At 33.8% G+C, this 23,908-nt stretch overlaps 1 protein-coding gene across 2 annotated transcripts in view; it reads left to right on the plus strand.

Moving 5' to 3' along the window:
• DESI2 (desumoylating isopeptidase 2) overlaps positions 1–20,407 on the plus strand; it is a 36,678-nt gene extending 16,271 nt beyond the window's left edge. For both annotated transcript variants that reach the window (XM_074262559.1, XM_074262560.1), the window contains 4 exons: positions 9,048–9,120; positions 11,435–11,528; positions 12,978–13,119; positions 18,621–20,407. In XM_074262559.1, coding sequence (XP_074118660.1) covers positions 9,048–9,120; positions 11,435–11,528; positions 12,978–13,119; positions 18,621–18,854 — 543 coding nt within the window. In that variant the 3' untranslated portion in view covers positions 18,855–20,407. The remainder of the gene's footprint in view (positions 1–9,047; positions 9,121–11,434; positions 11,529–12,977; positions 13,120–18,620) is intronic.
• The last annotated feature ends 3,501 nt before the right edge of the window (positions 20,408–23,908 follow it).

The following is a 23,908-nucleotide window of genomic DNA, read 5'->3' on the forward strand; positions in this document are numbered from 1 at the left end:
TTTCATGTAAGCTTTCACCTTTCTGAATTATTCACAAATAGTATAATAAATTGTTCTGGGAAACCATAATGTCATTCCAATGTGACCATGAGGCAGATTCCATAGATTAAGGTAAGTAACCCACAGGGATGTCTTAGCCACAGATTTTGAGTGGAGTGGATTGTTGACATGCCATTGTTGTGGTAGATTTTTTTATAGTTCTTTGGTCTGTGAAATAGTACTTTGTGGTAATACCTGATTTGTTTAGTATTATACTTGTGATATATCAGTGAATCTTTGAGGGAAACTAGCTTCTGAATACTGCCTGAAAGCACTTTTGAAAATATAATTTTGATTTTTCTCCCTTTTCCCTGATTATATTGGTTGTATATTGTTGGGACTTAATTAACTTGGATGTATAAAGACTAATGTTTAATGTTTCTTGTCCCAGCAACAATCCTCTTCAAAGTTTTTATTCGTCTGTTTGCTAAGACTTTCAAATGGGAACGTTGAGAGGCAGTCTAGCTGGCCTTAGAGTCTGGAAGAATTGGATTCAGATCCTGCCTCAGGCAAATGCCAATTATGAGACCACGGGTAATTTACTTAACCTTTCAGTGAGCTGGGCAACTCTCTAAGGACTGTTAAAAGATGAGTTAATTATTGATCATGGTTCCCACACCTGGAGTTCCTACAAAAAAACAGGCCCAAACAGTAACAGCAAAAGATCTCTGAGTCTTCAAAAAAAAAACAGTATTTCAAAGATCTTTAATTATGTGGGAATTGGGACCAATACCTAAGAAGCCAAATACTCTTTTTAAATAATATCAGTTTAAAATAATCTTATCAGTTTGGGGAAAAGAGGCACTAATAGTAATTAGACAAATCTACCATTGCAATATAAAGTGATGGCTTCAACAAGAACTAATAGCACCAGGTCATTATCATGGAATTTTGCAACTTCGATCATGAGACATTGAGATCTAGTGTCTGCTACTTACTTTTTTTTTTTAATATTTCTCTAAACTTTGTAGCATAGATAGCTTCTATCTTATCTCTATAGTTAGGCCATTATTAATATTCTGACCTTGACTCAAACTAGTGAATTCTGAAAGCAGTCAGTTCAATTTGGAAAGATTGAGCCACTGAAATTCATGATCTAATAATATTCACTGCACAGGTCCTAAAAGGAATTAAGTTTATAGTTAGAGAACTTGTGTCTGTAATTGCTTTCTCCATGGAAGACTTCTTTTTCCCTTTATATTCTTTGATCATAGAGTTTTTAAGGGGAAGTAGAATAATTGGTGCTTATTCAAAAAATAATGCTGAAGATAAACAATAGTCTAATTTCTAAAAAAATTTAAGTATACATACTATGATTAAAAGTGACATTGACCCCATCAGGGAGAACATATAATTTGAGTTGTTTATCAGTTTGTGTTGATAGGTTACACTAAGCTGGTCACTCTTTTGTCCATTCTTGGCATCAACAACTTACTTGGAGAGACAGCTAACTAGAGTTAGGAATGTAAATTTTAATTATAAGAATAAACCCCATTAAAGAGTTTGATTGGAGAAGATCTGAATGCCATCTCCTTATCTTCTATAAAGATTTTAGTTTTGGTCCTGCTACTATTTTAAGATTCATTATCCTTAATTTGAGTATCAGGTAGCAAAATGTAACAGGTATTTTTTTAAGATGACCTGCCAACTTTATTTTACTTCTAGTTCTGCCATAATGCCAATCCTCTGGAAATAAAAACATTATTTTTCTACTATATTTCTTAGCTAACAGCAAATATATATATATTTCTGTAATGCCATAATTTGAGGGTTATGGTGAATAAAGAAGGTGGTTCATTGTATTTCTTATTTGTAAAATGCATACTGTAGAGTATCCAGCAGGGAGATTATCTTTGAGAGATATGAGATATTTATAGAACAGCTTAAGTCTATGTTTGCAAATTAGGACAGGGTGCTCCCAAAGGAGTTAGTGGGACTTGACTGATCTTTTATTTGTACTTTATATTTATAGCTTTCTGGTAGAGATAATCTAGTGAATATTACTTTCATTTCTCTCCCCACCCCACCCCCAAAAAAACTTGCTTTTAAATATTGGGGCCTTTCTGGACAAAGAGAAAAGTAGAGAATTAACTATTAACTATTACATTCTAGTGAGCTATATCAGCATGATAATTTAAATTTCTTAGTGCACATATTAATAATGTAACTGTTTTGAAATAGTTTTTGTAGACTTAGCCATATTTTTTAATATTTCCTAGGGGAATAGCTATAGCCTAGAAGTTCTATTCCTAATAACTTAAACTTTGTCTTGTAGCTGAAATCAGTTGATGCTGTCCAACTTTCCATCTGTAGTATGGAGGTAACATTATCCACTTGCAAAGCTATTAAGTATTCATTTTTTATTCTAGTACCTCAGCAATCCTTTAGAAACATTATAAGGGTCTGGTTATATAGGTCATGTAAGTTCCAGCTAGATAACTTTTATATAGCACTTTAAAGTTTGCAAAACACTTCACAAATTTTTTATCCTCACAATAACCCTAAGAAATACAGGGGCTGTTATCCTCATTTTCTAGAGGAGGAAATTAAGGCAAGACAAATGATTTGTCCAGAATCTAGGAAGTTTTCAGAACAGATTATGTGATTTTATAATGGCAGCATCTATTAGTAACTTTTGTTAACATATTCTATTAACTAATTTTTAGGAAAATAAGAGAAATTTATGTGATCCAAGGAAAAGTTAGAAAATGTTATCATCATAAAGAGCATAAAATCAGAAAAGTGCCATCAAAGCAATACTACTTTAAAATTCTCTGCATTCAAGCACCTAAAACCCTTTTCTTGCCTCTCATAGGATTTTTTTTTGTTTTGTTTTCCCATGGGAACAGATTTCTTGATTTTATGTTGAAAAAACAAGTTTCACTTCATAGAAACATAGTTTGTAACCAGATTTGCTAGAGTATTTCTGTTTTGTTTTGTTTTGTTTTTTAATTTTATAATTATAACTTTTTTTTTGACAGTACATATGCATAGGTAATTTTTTTTTTTTTTTTAAACAACATTATCCCTTGTACTCCCTTCTGTTTCCAAATTTTTCCTCTCCTTCCCTCCACCCCCTCCCCTAGATGGCAGGCATTCGCATACATATTAAATATCTTATAGTATATGCTTGGTACAATATATATGTGTAGAACCGAATTTTGTTGTTGTTGTTGTTGTTGCAAAGGAAGAATTGTATTCGGAGAGTATTTGTTTCACAAAGAATAAATCCTATGTTTTTCAGTTGGAATTGTGTATTATACTTAAAATGAGGAAGCAGTCTCTAACAGTCGTAGGTATGTGTATATATAAATTTAAGAATTTGTACTGCATTTTTGTGTTTTAACCTTGTTCCTTTAATTTTTTTTTTTAAGAATGTTAAAAGCCTTTTTACAAAAGTCAGTATCACAACAGTATTTGTGTGTTTTGTTTTTTTTTATATGCTTGTGCTTTAGATGAAGACAGCACAGGACAGGAGAGTTTATGAAAACAACTAAATTCGGGCTACTATATAATAAGCAGACAAGAATTGACTCTTTCCTGTTGAAATCCTCTATCCTCACCAGCCAAATCTACCATCTGCCCTGGTGGCAGAGAGAATCATTTCCCAAATTTTGTTCAATAGACTCCAGGTATTTTATGATTTGAATTAGGGATTCTGTGAAAATTTAATGTTAAATATGTATCAAGCTTTCATTTAGAAGCAATTTTTCCAATTTTGCCTCCAGATTTTCTTGATGTTCTTCCTTTATCACTTGAGTATCCAGTGCCCCTTCATCTATCATTTGAGTTTCATAAGTATATTTCAAACTCCAAGTTGTTCATTGTTCATACTAGATTCTACCCTACTATATAGTTCACACAGAAATAATCCTGCCTAGCTCTAGAGCTAGTCTTAGTCTTGCTCTACTTTGCTGGATCCTCGAGTTCCCTGTACCACCAAGCCTCTCTAATTTCTTTGGATCTGCTTTCTAATCCCTGCAGTGAGATAAAAGGTCCTCCTCCCCCAGCCTGGTGTGAAAAGTGAGTGCAAACATCGATCTGCATGTGTAAGTCGCTGTAGACATTCAAAACACAACCACTGTATTATCAGCATAAGATCTGAGTATCCTAACTATTAACTGATAGGGTCACACCATAGACTTTACCACTCATAAATTGCCACTTAGATAAGTTTCCCACTCTTCCTGCACTTTATTCTTCTCTGTGCTGTAGCATTAAACCCTTCTGAATGTTTATTCATCCTCTCCTTGTCCAAGAAGAAGGGAGTCCTTGACAAGACTCTCAATCCCATCCCCTCCAGGATCTTTCCATCTCTGTCATTTTCAGTGTCTCTTGTCTACTTATTCTTTTCCCTGTTGCTTATGAATTGCTCAGATATGCCCCACTATTTATGGGGGAGGGGGGATTACCTCATTCTACCATCCTCTCAAGCTATAGTGGTATTTGAATTTAACTTTAAAAGAGAGAAAATATTTTAGGAATTGGAAACAAGATGAGGCCAAAGGCATAGAGGTAGGAAAATCCAGGAAACATTTGAAGGATAAAAGTTCAGTTTGGCCAAAAAATGAAGTATATGAAGGATTGTAATGTGGAAAGGCTAATGGTAGAGTAATATCTGGTTGTGCTGGGCATTGAGTGCCAGGTAAATGAGTTTGATCTCAGCTGGCATGATGGTTCACACTTATAATCTCATCTACCATGGAGGCTTAGATAAGTAGATCGTGTGGGCTCAAGAGTTGAGCCAATATAGTCTATGCCAATTTGGCATCTTCACCAAGTTTGACATTGATATGGTAAGTCTGTAGGAGAGGAAGCCATCAGGTTACAGGTAGCAAATTGACCAAGTTCAGTATAGGTCAAAACACCCTTAGAGATTAGTAATGGAATGGAGCCCATAAATAGCTATTTCCATCCTGAGCTAGTTAGGGATCCCATACAAAAAATATGATCCACTATGTTTATTTATAATTTGGGATTTATAAGTACTGCTTTTGATAGGAAGAAAAGACTTATGTTTCCTTTTAGCTACATGTAGCTTGAAATCTAATAAATTGAAAGCTTGAAAAAGCTTTGTAAGAGAATGAAGCAATAGTTGTACTTAAAGATGTCACTTAGTTACAAGTATATAATATGTTGTTGAAACTTATTTCACAAAAGATTTTTTTTTTTTTACTTTTGCAAATCTATTGATAACAGTTCCATGGCTCAGTGCAATTGATGTGTTTTTTTAAAGTGGGAATTACACAGACTTGGAATGGAAGATGCCAACCACATCCTGAAAGAGAACTATGGAGAAAAAATGCTGTAGAAACCTACTACTTTTTTTGTTTGATTTTCCTTTCACAACATGACCATTATGGAAATATGTTTGAAATGATTATACATGTATATAACCTATATCATATTGTTTAGTATCTTGGGGAAGGAGGAAAAAAAATTGGAACTCAAATCTTACAAAAATGTATCTTGAAAGCTATCTTTACATGTTAGTGAAAAATAGGATACTATTGAAATTTTTCTTTAATGTGGCTATGTTTAAAAAATTATGTTGGACTGCATTTCTAAAGTTCAGTCAATATTGATGGGAATCAAAGTTCTGTTAATACTGTTTAAAATTTGGGCTCTCATGCAATTTGGACACATTTTACAGAAAGTTGAAGAAATAACAAGTGCTCAAATTTATTTTTTAAAAGGTCCTTTAAAAGGAAATCTGAACAATTGTGACAACACAAAAGTTGCATAAAACTAGAGCATAAGGTATTTGCATATTTTATAACATACTTGTTTTCTTGTACCAAAGTACTTCACTTTAAAGGAATTTAAGCTAAAAACATTTTTCTAAATGAAAATAGCAAAAATGAAGCATAATTATTTTAATAACAAGATTTCTTCATAAACTGGTTAATGTGGTGGCTAGTTTTGAAAAACTGAGTAATTTGTCAAAGCAAATAAACAGGCAGTTTTCAGACAAAAGCTATCTATAGTCATATGAAAAAATGTTCTAAATCACTTATACAAATTAAAACAATTGTGAGAACTTGTTTATACTTGTTTATAGATTGGCTAACATAACAAAAAAGAAAACCAATAAATGTTAGAAGGAATGTGGGCAAACTGGAACACTAATTTACTATTGGTGGAAACATGAACTAATCAATTCAGCCATTCTGGAGAGCAATTTGGAACTATGCTAAAGTACTATAAAATTATGCATACCTTTTAATCCAGCAGTGTCATTCCTGGGACCATATCCCAAAGAGATCATAAGAGAGGGGAAAGGACCCACATGTGCAAAAATGTTTGTATCAGCCCTTTGGTTGGTGGCTAAGAATTGGAAATTGAGGGGATGCCCATTAATTGGGGAATGACTGAACAAGTTGTGATATATGATTGTAATAGAATGTCATTGTGCTTTAAGAAATGAGGAGCAGGATGTTTTCAGAAAAACCTGGGAAGACTTATATGAACTAATGCAGAATGAAGCAAGCAGAACCATTGATATACACAATAATAGCAATATTGTATAATGAACAACTGTAAATGACTTAGCTATTCTCAGCAATACAGTGGTCTAAGACTGCCCTAAAGGATTCATGGTGAAAAATGCTATTCACCTTCAGAGAAAAAAATAATGATGTCTGGAAACAAAACCAAAGTAAACTATTTTTCCCTTTTTTTCTTGTATTTAGTCTTTTTTCCCCCTCAAAATGACTAATATGGAAATATTTTACATCATTGCCCTTGTGTAACCTATATCAGATTGCTTACCATTCCAGAGAACAGGAGGAGAAGGAAGGATAGAATTTAGTACTCAAAACTTTTTTTTTTTAATGTCAGAAATTGTTTTTATATGTAATTTTATATGTAAGTCATAGGTTGAAAAATTGGATACTCAGTGCACAGTCCTCAAAATCATCAGTCCAAGAAGATAATATTGACTGCATTTGTGAAAAAGCTAAAGCTATGGAAAACAAATTTATTTTTAAAATTTTTAATGTTTCAATTAAGTGGAAGAAATGACTATAATTAATAACAGAGACAATTTTCATTTTAAAAATGTAGGTATCTCTAAATATAGATAAGATTTCCAATAAATAGCTATTTCAATATTGAAATTATCTATTTTAATATCACTTTAGTGTATGTTTCTGCTTGTCAGATTATTTTTATAAAATTGTGTTAAGTTCTTGATTTTATTTGAATAAAATGTTACCTAAGAAAATTATTGTGTGAAGTTGTTTTATGAAAAATGTAATGGGATCATTTTTTCTTTAAAAAAATTTTTACTTTATATAACAAAATTTTGGGGGGAAATTTATATAAAGTTTTTATAATGCAGACTCAAGTTGACAATGAACATAATTTTTTTCATAGGTACAAGTAACAGTGGTTACAGTTCTTCAATGGTTGGGTTTTGGAAGGGTTTTTGGGGGGGAGATTGCTAAAAAAGTAAGACATCATTGCATTGGATTATAAATCAGTGACATTGTTAGGTATACTAAGGTGGTTGCAGTTACTTATAAATATTGCTTTAATTGAGTATGCTATTTATAGTGATTCTGGTTTTTAAAAAAAAGTAGCAGGTTTTTTTTGATAGAGTTATGTTTCCTTTGTTGCTGTTGAAACTATCTTTTTATAATTTAACAATTAATCACCAAACTCAGATTCATTTTTCATCCCTATGTAGATTATCTTTCCCTCTTCCCCAAATTATTCTTTGACTTATATGAAACTACCTGATTCTGACACTTGTCTTATTTCTTGTCTCCTTTACAGTTTTCAATTAGTCACCAAGCCCCATTTATTCTTCTTCACAGTAATCTTCCATGTCCATTCTTTTACATTCCAGTTCCTTAATTCATGCTTTTATTTCATGTAATAGAATCCTCACTCATGTTTTCTAATAGTTCTCTTTTCTAATCCATCATAGACATAGTTGCCAGACTGATCTAAAAACTCATTTTGATCATCCCATTCCCTTTGCTTTCTCAGTGTACAAAATAAAGTCCTTGTAAACTGCTTGAAGCATACCTTCAGGCTTCGTTCCTACTTCTGTCCCAAAGCCTCTCTGAACTACCCAACTGGTCTATTTAATGGCCCCCAGATACATTTTTATTGTCTCTCTCTCTCTTTCCCCATACCTTTGCTCACATAACTTTATCACTCTTCATCTAGTGTGTTTCCCTAGAATAGGAAGGTCTTAAAACTTCAAATTTACAAAAATAATAGCAAATATCATAGTTAAGATTGATCTGTATTTTCACTGAGATTGAATTTGCGCTATAGTGGCAGCCTCACTATTCTAACATTATCAACAAATATTAAGTACTTAACATATGCCAACCATTGTTTTCATAAGCACATTTTATACTGAACATTTTATAAATGTCTAATGTTAACTAATCCTGTGATATTATCTACCTAATTATATTTGCCCCAAAGTCATAATAACTTCCTCTTTATCTAATCTAATAGATTTTTATCTAATTTTATCTAATTTTTTTTTCTAAATTTTTATCTAAATAATGCTTTTCTCCAGTATTAAACTATATTAAAATTTAACTTGATGGTAGTTCTTGAAGAGAAATAAGAAAATGGGATCATTTATCTGTCAATAAGTACAATAAGAAATACCAATTTTTATAGGAAAACCTGAGTATTAATTGAGAATTTATAGGATACTAAAAACTTTAAACTTCTGAGTTCATACCTATAAGAAATAAATATATTTTTCTTTGCTCAAACTCAAAACAGATGATCTTACCTGACAGTTTGTGCCCTTTTGTCTCATTTTGATTTCTCTTGATTGTAGAATCTACTAAAATGAACTTTTCTACAACTTTTTCTAATGTTGTTTTTTGCTTTTTTATTAAGTTACATATCCTTTTACTAGATAAAAAAGGATTAGCATGAATTTACAAATAAGTGTCTTTTGTTAATGAAGCATTGAGTTGCATTTTATTAGAAATTAAATGATTATGATGGGATTTTTTTTCCCTCTTCAGTACTGGATGAATGAATACACCTCATCCATTGGAATTGGAGTTTTCCATTCAGGAATAGAAGTGTATGGTAGAGGTATGTATACATAGTCTTCTTTAAATCTACTTCATAAAGATATGTGATTCTTTAGAATTTTTTATTAGTTGAGATTTGGGGTGCTTCCTTATTAAACAGTTGTTCTTCTAGCTTCTGTGGTTCCGAAAATTAACCAGAAAGCCCCTCAATATTCATTTCCCAACTTATAAATTACTTTCCAGCAGGGCTTAATTCTTTGGGAAAGGAGGAATAGAAATCCCCTAAGCAATATTATTGTGCATTCTTTTAGCTAGAGTCTGTTGTCATCTCTTTAAAAGTCTCAACCTGTCATCTCATAAGTGTGGGGATTAGTTAGGGTACATATTCTCTATCAGGAAAGCCAATTTGGAACTTAAATGATCTTAGCTGTCTGGGGCACTAAGAGATTAGGTGAGTCACATATCTATTATATGGTAGAAATGGGGCTTGAACTGGAGGCTTCCTAACCATTCATCCATCATGCCATGCTATCTCTCTGTTAAATATATCAGATTAATAAGAGGAAAAGTAAATGAGAATGATGAACAAAAAATTGTGATGAGAACTTTAGAGAGAGTAACTGAAAAATTATATTGTTATTTCAGATTTAGTTCATTGTATTGTTTAGTATTACATCTATCATTAAGATGTCATCTGCCTCTTGTTTAAAAGTTATATTTGGTTTTATGTATACTTATTATGAAGATGCATATATATACTTCACTTTTGGTACTTCGGTTTTTGACTTCAGGTGGGTTTATTGTAATTCATTCAGTATTACCTAGGGTTATCCATACTGACTGCATATGAGGTACAAAATATAAGTACAAAATAGGTTCATTTGCTTTTATGTATTAGCATCATTAATAAAGACTTTTGTATCTTACTTTATGATTCCAAAGTGCTTTGTTTCTATCCTATTATTTCTCATTACTATTCATTAATCCTTGTTTTAGATATTAGGGTGTAAAGTGTAATTTATTGAAGACCATTCTTTAAGGCTTTTTTACTTAACAAACTGCCTCCCTCTTGCAGTCCTCAAAAAATGTGATGTTTTTTGCAAAATATACCTATGCCGTTAGACTTGGCTGAAGATGTTTTTTTCTTTTACCAGTGACTTTGATGGCTTTTGTCTAAATTGGTTATTAGTTAGGTCCCCTTCATTCTGAAAAGAAAAGAAAGCAGAGGTGCCCAATTATGGCTACTTTTTAAATTTTGAAATGTTTTTGTATTACTCAAAAAAGATGTCATAAATTTAGACTCTGTTCTGTGTAGACTAAAGAGATTAACTTTTCAGTAAAATACTAAATTTACCTCTGCTTTCTGTTTCTTTACTACTGTCTAGTAAGAATTTAAGCCTCCAAACATTTTTCTATGTCTGCCTTCTGTTACTAGTAATGTATGTAGTAGTGAATTATTGAATTTAAAATTTTCAGCACCAAACCACATTTTAATATGAAATTCTTAACCAAAGAGAAATTGAGGGACTTAAAGCAGAAACTTAAGTATCCTCTGTTCCTGGAAAAGGAGCACAAATATACATTAAGAATGAAAAAGTTAATTTAGCAACAGTATGGTTCAGTGGAAAGAGCCCTGGATGTTGGAGTCAAACCATGACCTGTATGCATAACTCCATATTGCTATTAACCTGTGCAACTTTGGGCAAGGCATTTCATTACAGAGACAAATTTCCTCACCTGCCATCTTGAAACTGAATGCTATGTCTAAGGTCACTTCTAGATTTGAGTGTCTAATCCTGCGAACTGTTTTGCCACTTACCCTTCATTATTCTATGAGTTTTTTAAAACTACATTAGCCTGAACTTGTCGTTTTAAGCTTAAAAGTTACTTTGGAAATCAGATAATTGTGCCTAAAATCACACTGTAATGTCTGAGAGAGAACTTAGGAGTGAAGCTGGAATTTTGTTAGGTCTTCATTGTATGGAACTCCTCTCTATTATCATGCTAGATAAAAGTTCATTGAGTCTGAAGAAATACTTTGAGCTATAGAAATGCCTGCCAACAAACTGTTTCTGACCTATAAACCTGAATAACTAAATAACCCTTTAATAGCTTGGGGAAGAAGGGCCAGAGAATTACTGTTAATATAAAAAAAAAAAAAAAAATCTACATTCATTGAGTATTCATTCAACTCATTCCTCCATGACTAGAATAACCAACAACTAAAGAGTTTCATTTGAGATGCTTTCATTTTTCATATTCTCAGATCCTTTGCATTTAATAAAAGCCAGTAGTAAAGAAGTTTCAGCATCCTGGTTGATTTAAAATTTAACTTTGTGAAAAAATACTAAAAATGATGAGTTTTCTCTTTTCAGAATTTGCTTATGGTGGTCATCCTTATCCCTTTTCTGGAATATTTGAAATTTCCCCAGGAAATGCTTCTGAACTAGGAGAAACATTTAAATTTAAGTAAGTAGGGAGGATAATTGTATTATGTTGTCATACATAGCTGCCAGAGCTTTTATTACTTGCACATAATATAAAATGTCTATAAGCTTGCTTACTTCTAGAGCTTCTTTAATATTGTCTTTATTTGTACATTTTGTAATTAAATTGATTGAAATTATTGCATAGAGATGAAATTGAGCCAGGGTGATTTGAAATAATTCAACATTTATTATTTATTATTTTTATTTAGCTTTTAAGCATTATTCTACCTAGTTTTAAATTGTTAACCTTTGGTACTTTTCTGAAGGCTAAAGGATATCAAATGTGATTTGTTTTATAATTATTTCTCACTTTAACTTTTTTGGGTGTATGTTACCAGTATTGAAAGCTTTCTCTTTTTCCTAGTGAAAGAGAAGCAATATAGAAATTTAGCATAATTAAACATATTGAAATCCATTGATGAGATGATGTTTGTATTGATTGTAATAAACTAAAATTTGTTGTGCATATCTTTAGACCTAATCTATCTTAAAAGCTTTGAAACTAAATGATTATTTTTCAGCTTCTAAATAAGATTTATATTTAAATTAAACCTCAACATATTACATTCAAAGTGTAAAATTATTTAACCAGTGGTAATGAAACTTGATGAAATGAAGATTTAAAGTAAAAGTATATAGTGTGTTGTTTTTTGTTTTTGTTTTTTTTGCACTAAGCCCAAATACCAATGTGAGCTATCTTGATGGTAGAGCACTCGCATGCTATTCTAAATTTATAACCTGAAATATATCATCTTACCAAGACAGCCTTATAGCAACTAAACTCCCCTTTGATATCCTATTGAATCTGTTGTAATTCAGATTCTGCTTTCTAGAGAATAATATATTGAGGTTATAATGTAACTCTTTCATAACATCTACTTTGAATTTTGTGATATTTTATTGTTTAGTCTTTACATGTCTTTGCCAGAACAATTATAAATAAATTAAATGTATTACTGCAAAGATAATATAATCAATCTCCTAATGGTAAGGGTAGTTAATCAAGATTTTGTTTGTTTTCTTTATTTACTATAGCTACCACCTGTATAGATCTGGAATAATGGAAAGCTTATTAAAATAGCTGGAGAGTAATGTCAAGTAGGTTTCATCAGAAACATTTAGTTTCTTTACTTAGCATAAATATCATTACGCTGGATCTAGGACTCTTAACAATAGAATGCTATTGATATAAGAAAAGAAAATATTTATTTTGTTTTTGTACAAGTTAGAATTAATGTACCTTAAATTCATGTATTTTAAATTAAAATCTAAGATAATTAGAATGGGAAAGAAATCTTATTTTTCTGGTTGTCTTATTAATAGTTCCTTTTCTTATATTGATCAAAGTATTCTAAGACTACCAGATTATAAATACAAGCCTATAAATACCTAAAATACTATGTACTTATATTTTTTCCTTTTGTTTTAGAGAAGCTGTTGTTTTGGGAAGCACTGACTTCCTAGAAAATGATTTAGAAAAGATTGTAGAAGAATTGGGGAAAGAGTACAGAGGCAATGCTTATCATTTGATGCATAAAAACTGCAATCACTTTTCTTCAGCTTTATCAGAGGTAAATGAAATTGTATCTGAAAGGGCTTCCAAACAGACAATGCTATTTAGTATTTGTTTCTTGTTTCATTAATTACATCTTACTTCGCTGTTTAATTTTTCTACTCTTACTTTATGTAAAAGGCAATATGATAACAGAACTTATGTGATTTGTTTAGGGTCACACAATTAATAGGAGACCAGAGATTATGACAAGGCTTCCCCACATGATCCAATGCCATTTCTACTTGGCTTCCTCCCTCATTCTGGTCTTTTTGCATTTCTCCCCAAAACAATGAAATCTCCCAAATCAACAAATTTATTAATTCTTGTTTTGTGTGAGCTTATGCTGCCCTTGTGTAACCTTGCAATTTCATTATAATTCAGGAGGCAAAAAGTCATGCTTCCATGGCCTCCCAAAAAGGAAATGTCTTTCAAGTTCTCATTGCATGAGCTTTCCCTACAACTTGACTGAATAGTTGAAGAATGCTCCCCAAAATGGGTTGGATTATATGGAATTGGAGGAGTGATTGTTGGGCTCCTGATTGATAATAGGCTTATGTTCCTGGAGTCAGAACAAGCAAATTCTTGTAGGACTGAAATACTTACAATTTAATGGGAGGTACTTTTAAGTAGAATGGAAAGTGTGCTGGATTTGAATTCTGTAAATGTGTTAGAATTTTAATTCCCAGCTTCACTTGGGCAAGTAACTAACCTCGCTCAGCCTCAGCTGCTCATCTGTGTAAAATGACAGGATTACATAAGAACCACTACGAATATAGTGCATTTCTGATGCTTCTTCAATATCTCTATTTAATCCATTTTAAGACATTTGCCACTTCACTGTTCCTTGCTTTTAACATAATTTTAAAATTCTCTTTTAAAATGTTATTCCTTGTTTATCAAATTGCTTCACTGGTGGCAAGAAGAGTCATTGCTCATTGTATTCCTGTACTCTTCCCCTAGTCTTCTAGGGATATTAAAGTAATGACTCTTGATACACCCACAGTGTCATTCTATATGGTTCATATAATTTAGTGAATCATCATTTAGTTATCTCGCCTTCAGATTCTTAGTCAGATAGTTCACCATTTCCTTGATTAGCACCACATCTAAAATTAACTATCTCTTATAGAGGTTCTCTGTTGCTGCTTGATCCAGAAAAAAAATTTTTTTCAAAGTGTTTTCAGAGAGAATAATTTTTCACATTTAACATTTTTCATATGAGAAAACTAAGACTTTGAAAGACAAAGTGATTTGCTTGTGATCATATGGCTAATAAGTGTCTCAGGTAGGACTCCAAATTAGTTCACCCAACTGCTCCGTTTAGCCCTTTATCACTATACCAGCTTACATCTCAAGTAGACATCTCATTGGAAGGATATTGTAAAATTAAGTTCCTTTCAAACTGTGTAACAAACAGTAACCGTTAAGTTGTAGACCACCATGGCTTCTCTCTCATACAAGGGGAATCTATATGTGCAGTGACAGATGTTAGATATCATGCATGCATTCAGAATTCATATACCTTCAGAAGCCTGTTTAAAATTTTATCTGTGAAATCAAAAACTGGAAAACAGGACCTTAGAAATAATGTAGCCCAACATTGGCATTTGTTTGACAGATGTGAAGACCTGAAAAACAACATAGCCGAACAGCTTGCTCCAGATCAAAAAGGGTCAAAGCTAAAAACACCGAGCTTCTAACTTTTAGTCTAGTCCCTTTGCTCTTTCTCTTGCCACCATGCTGCTTAGGGGTCTTAGGACTGCTGTGATATAAACGTGGGCCCCAGTAACCACTTCAGCATTTTCAAAGGGATAGAGACAATTTGATTTTTTTTTGCTGTGCTCTATCTACAATTGAACATATCTAGCCAAAACTTATTTAGTGTTTAAATCCCAAACTTAGCATACAACAAGTATTTTCATATAAGAAATAGAATAAAAAAGGAAAATTATATATGAAATTGCAAATCTTTAAAACTGTAATAAATCAAACCTGTCACTTATAAGGCTATTTTTTTGTGATACAGGCCTTTCTTTTTCTATGCATTTTTAAAATGGTTCAGTGAACCTCCTTTTTTGTTGTTTTATTGGGGAGGGGTTGTTAGCTAAGGAGAGGGCTGTATCACCCTATCTATCCCTTATCCCTCCTACCAATTCCCTTATCCCTACTGCAGGGGGGGGGGGATGAAAAAAAAAAGCTCTTGGAACAAATGCATAGCCTAACAAAACAGATTCCGAGATTGGGCATTTCAAAATATATGTCTTATTCTGTATCTTGAATCTGTCACCTCTCAATAAGTAATTAAGTACTCAGTAAGTAGGCTTCATCATCAGTCTTCATGGAATCATAGTCATTGCATTTATTAAAGTTCTTAAGTTAGGCACTTTTATTGACCAAATTGCATTTATTGCACTAAATTGTTTTTATTGACTAAATTGCAAGTGTTTGAATTAAAGTCACAAGACTTCTGGGTCATTATTTTACCTCATGAGAGGTAATCGTTTTTTCCAGGAGCTTCTGTTTGGCTCCTCCCCAACCAGCTGGTACCTTCTCAGAAATAAACTTCATTGGAGCCACTTCACCCCATTTCTGCCATTTTTTGACCTTTGCTTTCCTTATTTCTTTGCCTTTCTGACACTGCCTCAAGATTGACAGTAACAAATAGTTTATATTTCATAGTGTTTAACCAAAACCACTTCCATCATGGCTCTGTGGAGTACCCAAGGTGAGGTCATACAGCCCAGAGCTGAGCTTTATGACCTCCAACTGCATTTGGGTTCCTGAGATTCAGGCTGTGGACCACAGGGCCTCCACTCCCCTCCTCCTTCATCCCTCCCATTCTGGTTAATTAAGAAACTGTTTACTTCAAACCTGTTTCCCTATCTCCTAAATAAATAAACCTAAAGAATTGAAGAACTCTGATCTCCCCTAACCTAGAAAATTTTTCTGTATATTTTGCATTTAATAATCTCTGCTTATATTGTTCCCCCAAAATTCCAAAACTTTGAGAAAAGGAACTCTCTTGTTTTAGTGTCTATTTTCCACAGCCCAGAGCTTGATGTGTAGGAGTTTCTTAATGTTTCTTGAATTGACTTCCAAGTCCATGGTCTCACTGCTTTATCATTCTGTCTTTCTTCTTTAAAATGGAATTGTAACCATTATGAGACATCAACCAATCAACAAGTATTAAGTGCTTCCTATGTGCCAGGCTCTGTGTGTGCGATATATAGGCACAATATAAAAGGCAGTGTATAGACAGTGACAACTAACTTCTGTTGAGGTTACAGAGGTTCTCCTTTCTGATTCCCACAATAGTCTATGTGACAAGTGGCGCTATTATTCCCATCTTACTGAAAGGGACTGACTCACTGAAAGTTACTCAGACTTTAAGGCAATATTTGAACTCTCGTCTTCCTGACACCAAGTCCAGTGCTCTCTCCATTACCCCTGACTACTTACAAAAAAACGAACAATCCTTGCCCCTGCCTGTAATTAATGTGTGTGTGTGTGTGTGTGTGTGTGTGAGAGAGAGAGAGAGAGAGAGAATATATACAGAATATATAACAACTGCTTTTTTAAAGCATATTACATATGGTACCTCATTTGATCCATACAGTAACCCAGTGAGGTAGATGTTATTGTCATCTTCATTTTACAGTTCAGGAAACTGAGTTTGGGAGAAGTTAGGGATAAGTCATCTAACTCAGGATCACATGGCTAGTAAGCAGCTGAGGCAGGATTCAAACTTGGGTCATCCTGACTTCAAGTCCTGCACTCTCTGCCCTGCAGCTCTTGTTTTTCTTCAGGTACTTTGCAAGGGAGGGAGGACACTAGCAAAGGGGAGAATTAGGAGAGGCTTCATGCTAAAGGTAACACTCGAGCTGTAGATTAAAAAGAAAAGAAATACTTGGAAGTGGAAATAAAAAGAGGGCATCTATATGGCATGGCTGATGTACAGGTTGAAGATGAGAGATTCTAAAAATACTCCTTAAAACTTATTTTTTTGATAATTCACTGCTCATTGCTTTACAGAATAAAGCCAATTAAATTTGTATATGGAGATTTTAAAAAATATATGCTACCTAAGAAGTCTTGTTGAGCACATAGTACAGTGAGTTTTTTCCTTTATAAGGAAAATTTTATTTTTGTGACATATGAGGTTTTTCAGTGTAAAATCTACATTGAATTTTAACTTACTCTTTGGGGGAATAAATCCAGGAGGAAATTTCTTATTCTCTTCTCCCCAGCTCATCCCTAGAGATTTTATTGATGGACAAAGGAAATACACTATCACCAATGGGATGTCATTTCACTCAGCATGCCCACTTATTGTTAAGAATGCACTCTGACCTGTGACACAGACCTAGAGCATAGAGATCTCTCTTTCCTGTCAGGCAGTTGTTACAGTGATCTGCATATAAGGCTCTCTTCTCACCTCTGCTAGTTGCAGAAGGGAAAGGACAGGGGGGGAAAAAGTAGAAGAGCTAAGTTAAGCCACCTAAGATGCAGTGTAGTAGTAACTTCCCACTTGTATGGGACAAAGGCAGAATAAAAGTCAGAAGACTGAGTAGGCAAGCAGCTTCTCAGTCAAGTGGGATCCCCCTTTTTTTCTCTCCCCACCCCTCCCCAGTTATCATGCTCTCATGCTCCCAAGGGAACTATAGGATATAAATAAATTAGGAATCAATACTTTTGTGTGATTGTGGTGGGAATGAGTCATAGAACAACTAAGCCTGTAGTGCAGGAAGAGGTTTTATCCTAGATAAATTCCAGTGCTTTTGATAAACCTCATATGACAGGTTCTTGGGCCTGAGAAGGAAGTGAAGAAAGGAAGGAAAGAACATTTGCCAAATGAATGAATTGAATGAGTGAATGGGCCTTTGTTAAACACTTAGTATATACACCAATCTTTAGGAATATGAATAGAAAAATCAAGATTGCCCCAGATCTTAAGAAGCTCATACTCTTGGATTTTCAGGCCTCATTGGATTGAGCAGCATAGTTCAGGAACCTGAGACTGCATCAGAAGGCCAGGTGATAGAGAACAGGCCTCAGGGCAGGTAAAGAAGGCCTGGTATTCTTTTCTTCTGCCTCAGCTGAGCCATGTGAGCAGGAGCCTGGAAAAGGCTCCCAGAAATGCACCAAGAGCCATAGGGGACCCTGAAAATGAGAGGATAGGCTTGTCCAAGGCTACCATAGATGCACTAATATATTAGCCTGGTATCTTACTTTGGAATAACTGAAAACTTTCCTAGATGTTTCCCAGTATAATTGTGAAGAACATGAAGAGAGCAAAAAGGCAGGTGATGTTACTAAAATATTATAGATGTGAAAATATAGAAAGCAAAGAATATCATTTGCTGTAAAGTTCCAGACCCCTCATTGGGAGGTAGCTTTTGTCAAAGGGCACTTGGAATATGGCCTGTGAAGGACTTACCCTCGTTCCTCAGCACTAGACAAGATTAACCTTACCTTTCATGTAACGCAAAACCTGCCTTTTTCCCCCCCCTCCTGTAGATTCTTTGTGGGAAAGAGATTCCTCGTTGGGTCAATCGACTTGCCTACTTCAGCTCCTGTATACCATTCCTCCAAAGCTGCCTTCCCAAGGAGTGGCTCACTCCTGCAGCCCTTCAGTCTAGTGTCAGCCAGGAGCTTCAAGATGAGCTGGAGGAAGCAGAGGATGCAGCCGCAGCAGCCGTCATGTCGAGTGCTTCAGCCATGTCCAGACCTGGGCGCCACACTAAACTATAAATTTCTCCAAAGTAACACATTCAGAACTTTGTCTGGCAGTTGAATTTCACTAGAGAGCAGCAAGAAGAGAGCAAACTTCTTTTTGGACATTCCTTTTGTATGCAACAATAGCTCTTCCCCAAATCCCAAGTTTTTTCAGCTCAGGATTATATTTGTAATTTAAAAGAATCACCTGACAAAAGAGGGAGGACTTTTATGTGGAGCCACCCTCTTGGTTTTTTTACCCACTTGTAAATTTGGATTTACTTCTGTTTTATACAAGATCTGTTGAGTTATGTTTACAGTATTTTATATTGCTGTTTACAAATCTTGCATGGACTCCTGCCACCATGAAAGAAGAAACTTAATGTCTTCGTAGATTAGGCAGGTAAACTTTCTACACTTCCAACTGCTGCCAGAGCTGTGGCATAAACATCAGAGTACCAAATGTGTGAACAGGTATTTACTTATGGTCACCATCACCTACTTAAGAATTGTGGTTTTTAAAAAATGGCACCAGAATACAAGGAACCCAAGTGAGCAGGGCTTGAGAGCAGACTGTCAGAGGTCCTGCCTGGTATTGGGGGATGGAGGTTAGGGTGGGAAGAACAGTTCCTGAGGAGCAGTTACAGCTTTCCTCTCTCCTGCCTTGCTCCCTAGGTAGCACATCTGCCAAGTTTCCAACAGCAGCTGGCTTCTACTGCCCTTATGGTCTACCTGGTCACCCTGGCAGCAGGGAATTCCTCTACGTGCTTGGGACCTTGTCCAGCATTCATGGTTCCAAGAATTTTCTAAAAGATTGATTACTATCTTGCCAGTAACTACATATGTGTGATGAAAGCTCAATTTTATTTTAATGCATAATCATTTCTTAAACTACAAAAGTGTTTTTGTTTTTTTTTTTTCCTTGAACATACCAATTTGTAATCCTGTCACTTCATATAATGCTTAAAGGAAGATTGGGGAATACCTTGAGGGATGTCCTAAATGTCAGCAGTTTTAGTTTGTAATTCAGATTCTTATAACTATTGAGGCTGATTGTTTATTGGGTTTACATGGTCCATAATAGTAAAGTATCTGTTGGACTTAAGTTATTTTCAGGCTTTCTATATCTTACCAGAAAGATATCCCATGACATGGGGTGACCTCTTGTCCAACCCCTCTCATGGCTGTGTGCTGCCTTTGGTCATTTATGAGTGAATTATGTGCACAACCATTTCATCTCACAAATAAATGGCCATCGTCCTCTCATAGACATTTTTTATTGACAGCATATTAATGTGTTTCCATTAGCTATGTTTATTTTTTCAGCAAACATTCAACTCATTTTTTTTGGTCATTTTATAATCTCTAATGTGTCTATTTATGTAAATCCATCCACTTAAGAACCAAATTGTGACAACAGATAATAAGCACATGGTGTCAGAGAAAATATGTAACCTGAAGGCCCCTGTGCCCAGGCATCTGTAGTCCTAGTTTGGCCCTCCTCTGTAAAAATCATTCTTTATATGTAATATTAACTTTTTCTGCCTTAACAATGAATTCCTGCAATAAAATTGGATGAAATTTATAAACAATTCAAGGCAGTGACTTAAACTTCATAAAGTATTGTTGGTTTTTAAGTGGTTTACCGATATTTAAGCTGCTGCCCTTTGTTAAGTATGTGGAGCAAACATCTTTAAGTAAACTGCAGTTTTCACTTTTCCATATTCTGATTTTGATTGGTTTTTTGTTTTTGTTTTTGTTTTTTTACTTTTCATAGAACTTAGTCATGGGGAAAAGGATTAGGGAAAAGGAAAGCAAACAATTTTATTTGTGCTTTCAACTGTTGCCTTTCCCTGGGGGGGGGGGGGGGGGGACACAAAAACCCTGGTTAAAAAAACTACTCTCACTTTCAGAGTGGGAGGGACTCTCAGTTTACAAAGAGTTCTTCTATATAAATGCAATAAAATAAGATAGAGACAGATACTACCTGATTTCCAAGAAATCTTTTTAAGTCTGAAAAATACGACTTAAAATAAGACATTAATGAAACCACACTGTTGATATTATTTGTGAAAGAAGAAAAATCCCTATAACCAAAACCTGAATCACTTAGAAGTGGTTTATTTTGCAATTATGTATTTTGCTAAATCTGTTTAGTTTAATTTGAGCTGTTGATTAATCTAAAGAACTAGTAATTAAGAGTTTCCTGATAAATATTCAGAATGGCCCATCTGTACTTATTCAGGCTCCCATCATCAATAAAAACATATGGTATGCTTTTTTTTTTTTTTTTTTTTTTTTTTTTTTTTTTTTGGCATATTGTCATCTGTGGCATTTGAAGATTAAATTCGTTCTTGAGGGCCCTGGTAAAAATGAACAGTTGTCTTAGCTTATGATCAGTACATAGAGTGAATATAAAATTTTGTGCAAGAGAATACTTTACAACCTTCTTTAGGCAGTTGTTACCTCAGATGAGGAAATACATGTCATGACTTCAGAAAAATTATGAATAGCGTCAGGTCATTCTCTTCAGATCAGTGTTGACCTTGCTTTTTGTAACATTCATCCTGGTCTGTCTTTTAGAGATAAACTTGTGTTTTTGTTCTTGCTGCTTAATCTCTCAAAAATCTTGTTTTAAAACTGAATAGTTCAAGGATATATTTGGTAAGGATTTACTTTGTATTTAGAAGTGGAGAAAAAAAAACTCACTTCTTAAAGGTAGGTTTGAGTTATGTTAACTCATGTCACAAGTACAGTATTCAGGCGATGCTAATATGTTGTTTTAAATACATTGATTTCTCTAAAACCTCTGAAAATGCCATCTGCTTTGGAAAATTTGTTCCTTGTGGAATTTTATGAGGTGATGGTACTGTGTGAACATGGACTCCACTTGATGCCTAAAAACCTGCCATCTGTTGCTCTGACTCAATAGCAATAGTACAAGTTGCCCATCACCAGCACTTTTAGAAAGCAGGGATATATGATTTTTAGTTAACCGACAGCATTGTGTGTATAAGAAGGCTTCCTACTCCCAAAGGAGTCAGAAAGACTCTTGTCTATGGCTTCTTTCCATCTTAAAATGATCAAAACACATTCACTGTTTCAAGGGTCTTATCTGCTTGCCTTCTCTTTCCCATTTTTTTGGTTTCTATAAGATACTTTGTATTTTTGATACCCACTGTATTTTCTTAAATGACAGTCATTTTTCTTTGAATAAGGTAGATTCTGTTTGGTGAGCTTTTTCCTCCCCCCCTCCCCTAAAAGTATGCCATTATCCTGTTTTTATTCTCTTTTCTTTAATATGGTTTTATTGTGCATCTGGATTCTTTACACTTAGATGTATAATCAGAATCAGTGCACTTTCCTTTTCATTGTTTCCAAAGTCTTAAAGTGGTTAAAGAATCTTCATATACCTAAAGAGAAATTTTGTGAACTTGCATACACGTTTACTGTCACATAGTATTTATATGAAAGTAATGCTGAGAATCTTGACTTTTACTACCTTAACATGGCAGTAAACTATTGTGTATTTATTAAAATTTATTAAAAATTTTTTAAATTTATTAATTTATTAATTTATTAATTTATTTATTATTTATTAAATTTATTTATTAAATTTATTTAATTTATTAAATTTATTAAAAATTTATTTATTTAATTTATTAAATTTATTAAATTTATTAAAAAATTTATTTATTAATTTATTAAAAATTTATTTTAAAAAAAATACTTTTATAAGAAATGTTTTATAGTGCTTTCTGGCCTCTAAGAAACATTCGCAATTGCAAGGGTATAGCATGTGGAAGGTAGAATTTTATTTGCTTGGAATTTCTAAATATGATTGATAAATAATTAGTTAAATTCAAAATGCAATTTTAAACTCTTCTACTTTTCCTTATTATCTGATGAAAGACTTCCTTGGTGCTTTAGCTTACTCCACGCTCATTTCTGTTCTCCCTCCCATTTTCACCAGGAGAGACCTTGTCAGAAACAGCTGCAACATTTGGTACTGCAGAGATTTTTGACCTTCCACTTGAACAAAAGAGCATTTCCTTTATTCTTCTTCCCTTGTGACTTTTGTAGCCCTGGTGACCACTTTTCATTCCCACAGCTATAGCTTTCAGTAATGAGTGAAATTCTTTTTCTAGTGAAAGTTTGTTTTAAAGGTGATATGCTTTTAATGTGCTAACTGGTTCAAGAGCAAAAAAGATGCTTAACTTTATTCCACAGAAAGGGAGTTTTTCAATCTGCTTAGTTGCTTTGAAAGGAATTCTCTTGTTTGGAAGCATTGGCTTTAAAAATGGGAGCAAGACAATAATAAGAAATAAACTTTCACATACTAGATAAGTCCCAAGTCCATAGGCGTTTTGTTCTTTGGAGCTGTCAAACCTGAGATCCCTCCAGAGATTGCCAGTGCAAGCAGGCAGGGAGACTAAGAGCAATCTAAGATTCCTGACTATATTAAGTTAGATCGCCATATTCACTGACTAGTGAAAAAACAGAATTGTAAGACTTGCTGGGTTTGGATTTTTTTGTGCTGTTTTGTTGTTTTTAGAGGCATTTTCTCCCCTCTTCCCAAAACCATATCAACCTTATATTTGAGGGTTTTTGTGAAAATGTGTAATGACTTTTTAGGTAAATTTTCAAACCACAGAATTTTAGAGGCAAAATAGTTCTCAGTAGCCAGATTAATTACTAACAGTAAAAGTCCCCCCTGCTCCATACTCGTTGGGGTGATAGGTCTACTTTGTTTTCTATTAAAACCAATGGATCCCTGAAATGTGTTTCATACATTAAATACTATGTTTAAAGAATGTTATGGTGAAACTTTAGGTTTTAAAGCAAACATCTTTTTGTGTAAAGGGGTAGGGAGGGAGACAGCTTTTTTGCTTTCCAAATCTGGATTTTTAAACAGCACATTCATTTTTAAGTGGTTTGCTGCAACAATAGAGTTACATTTGATGTCTGAAAAGGCATTAACCATTGAGGTTTAAAATAATACCTGTTAATTATGTTTGACCACTGATTGAACTTTTTAGTATTTTATAAGACACCTGTTGTGTCTTATAAAGTGACCTAAAAAAAAATCT

This window comes from Sminthopsis crassicaudata, chromosome 4 (assembly GCF_048593235.1).
Source record: "Sminthopsis crassicaudata isolate SCR6 chromosome 4, ASM4859323v1, whole genome shotgun sequence".
In the NCBI taxonomy this organism is placed as follows: domain Eukaryota; kingdom Metazoa; phylum Chordata; class Mammalia; order Dasyuromorphia; family Dasyuridae; genus Sminthopsis; species Sminthopsis crassicaudata.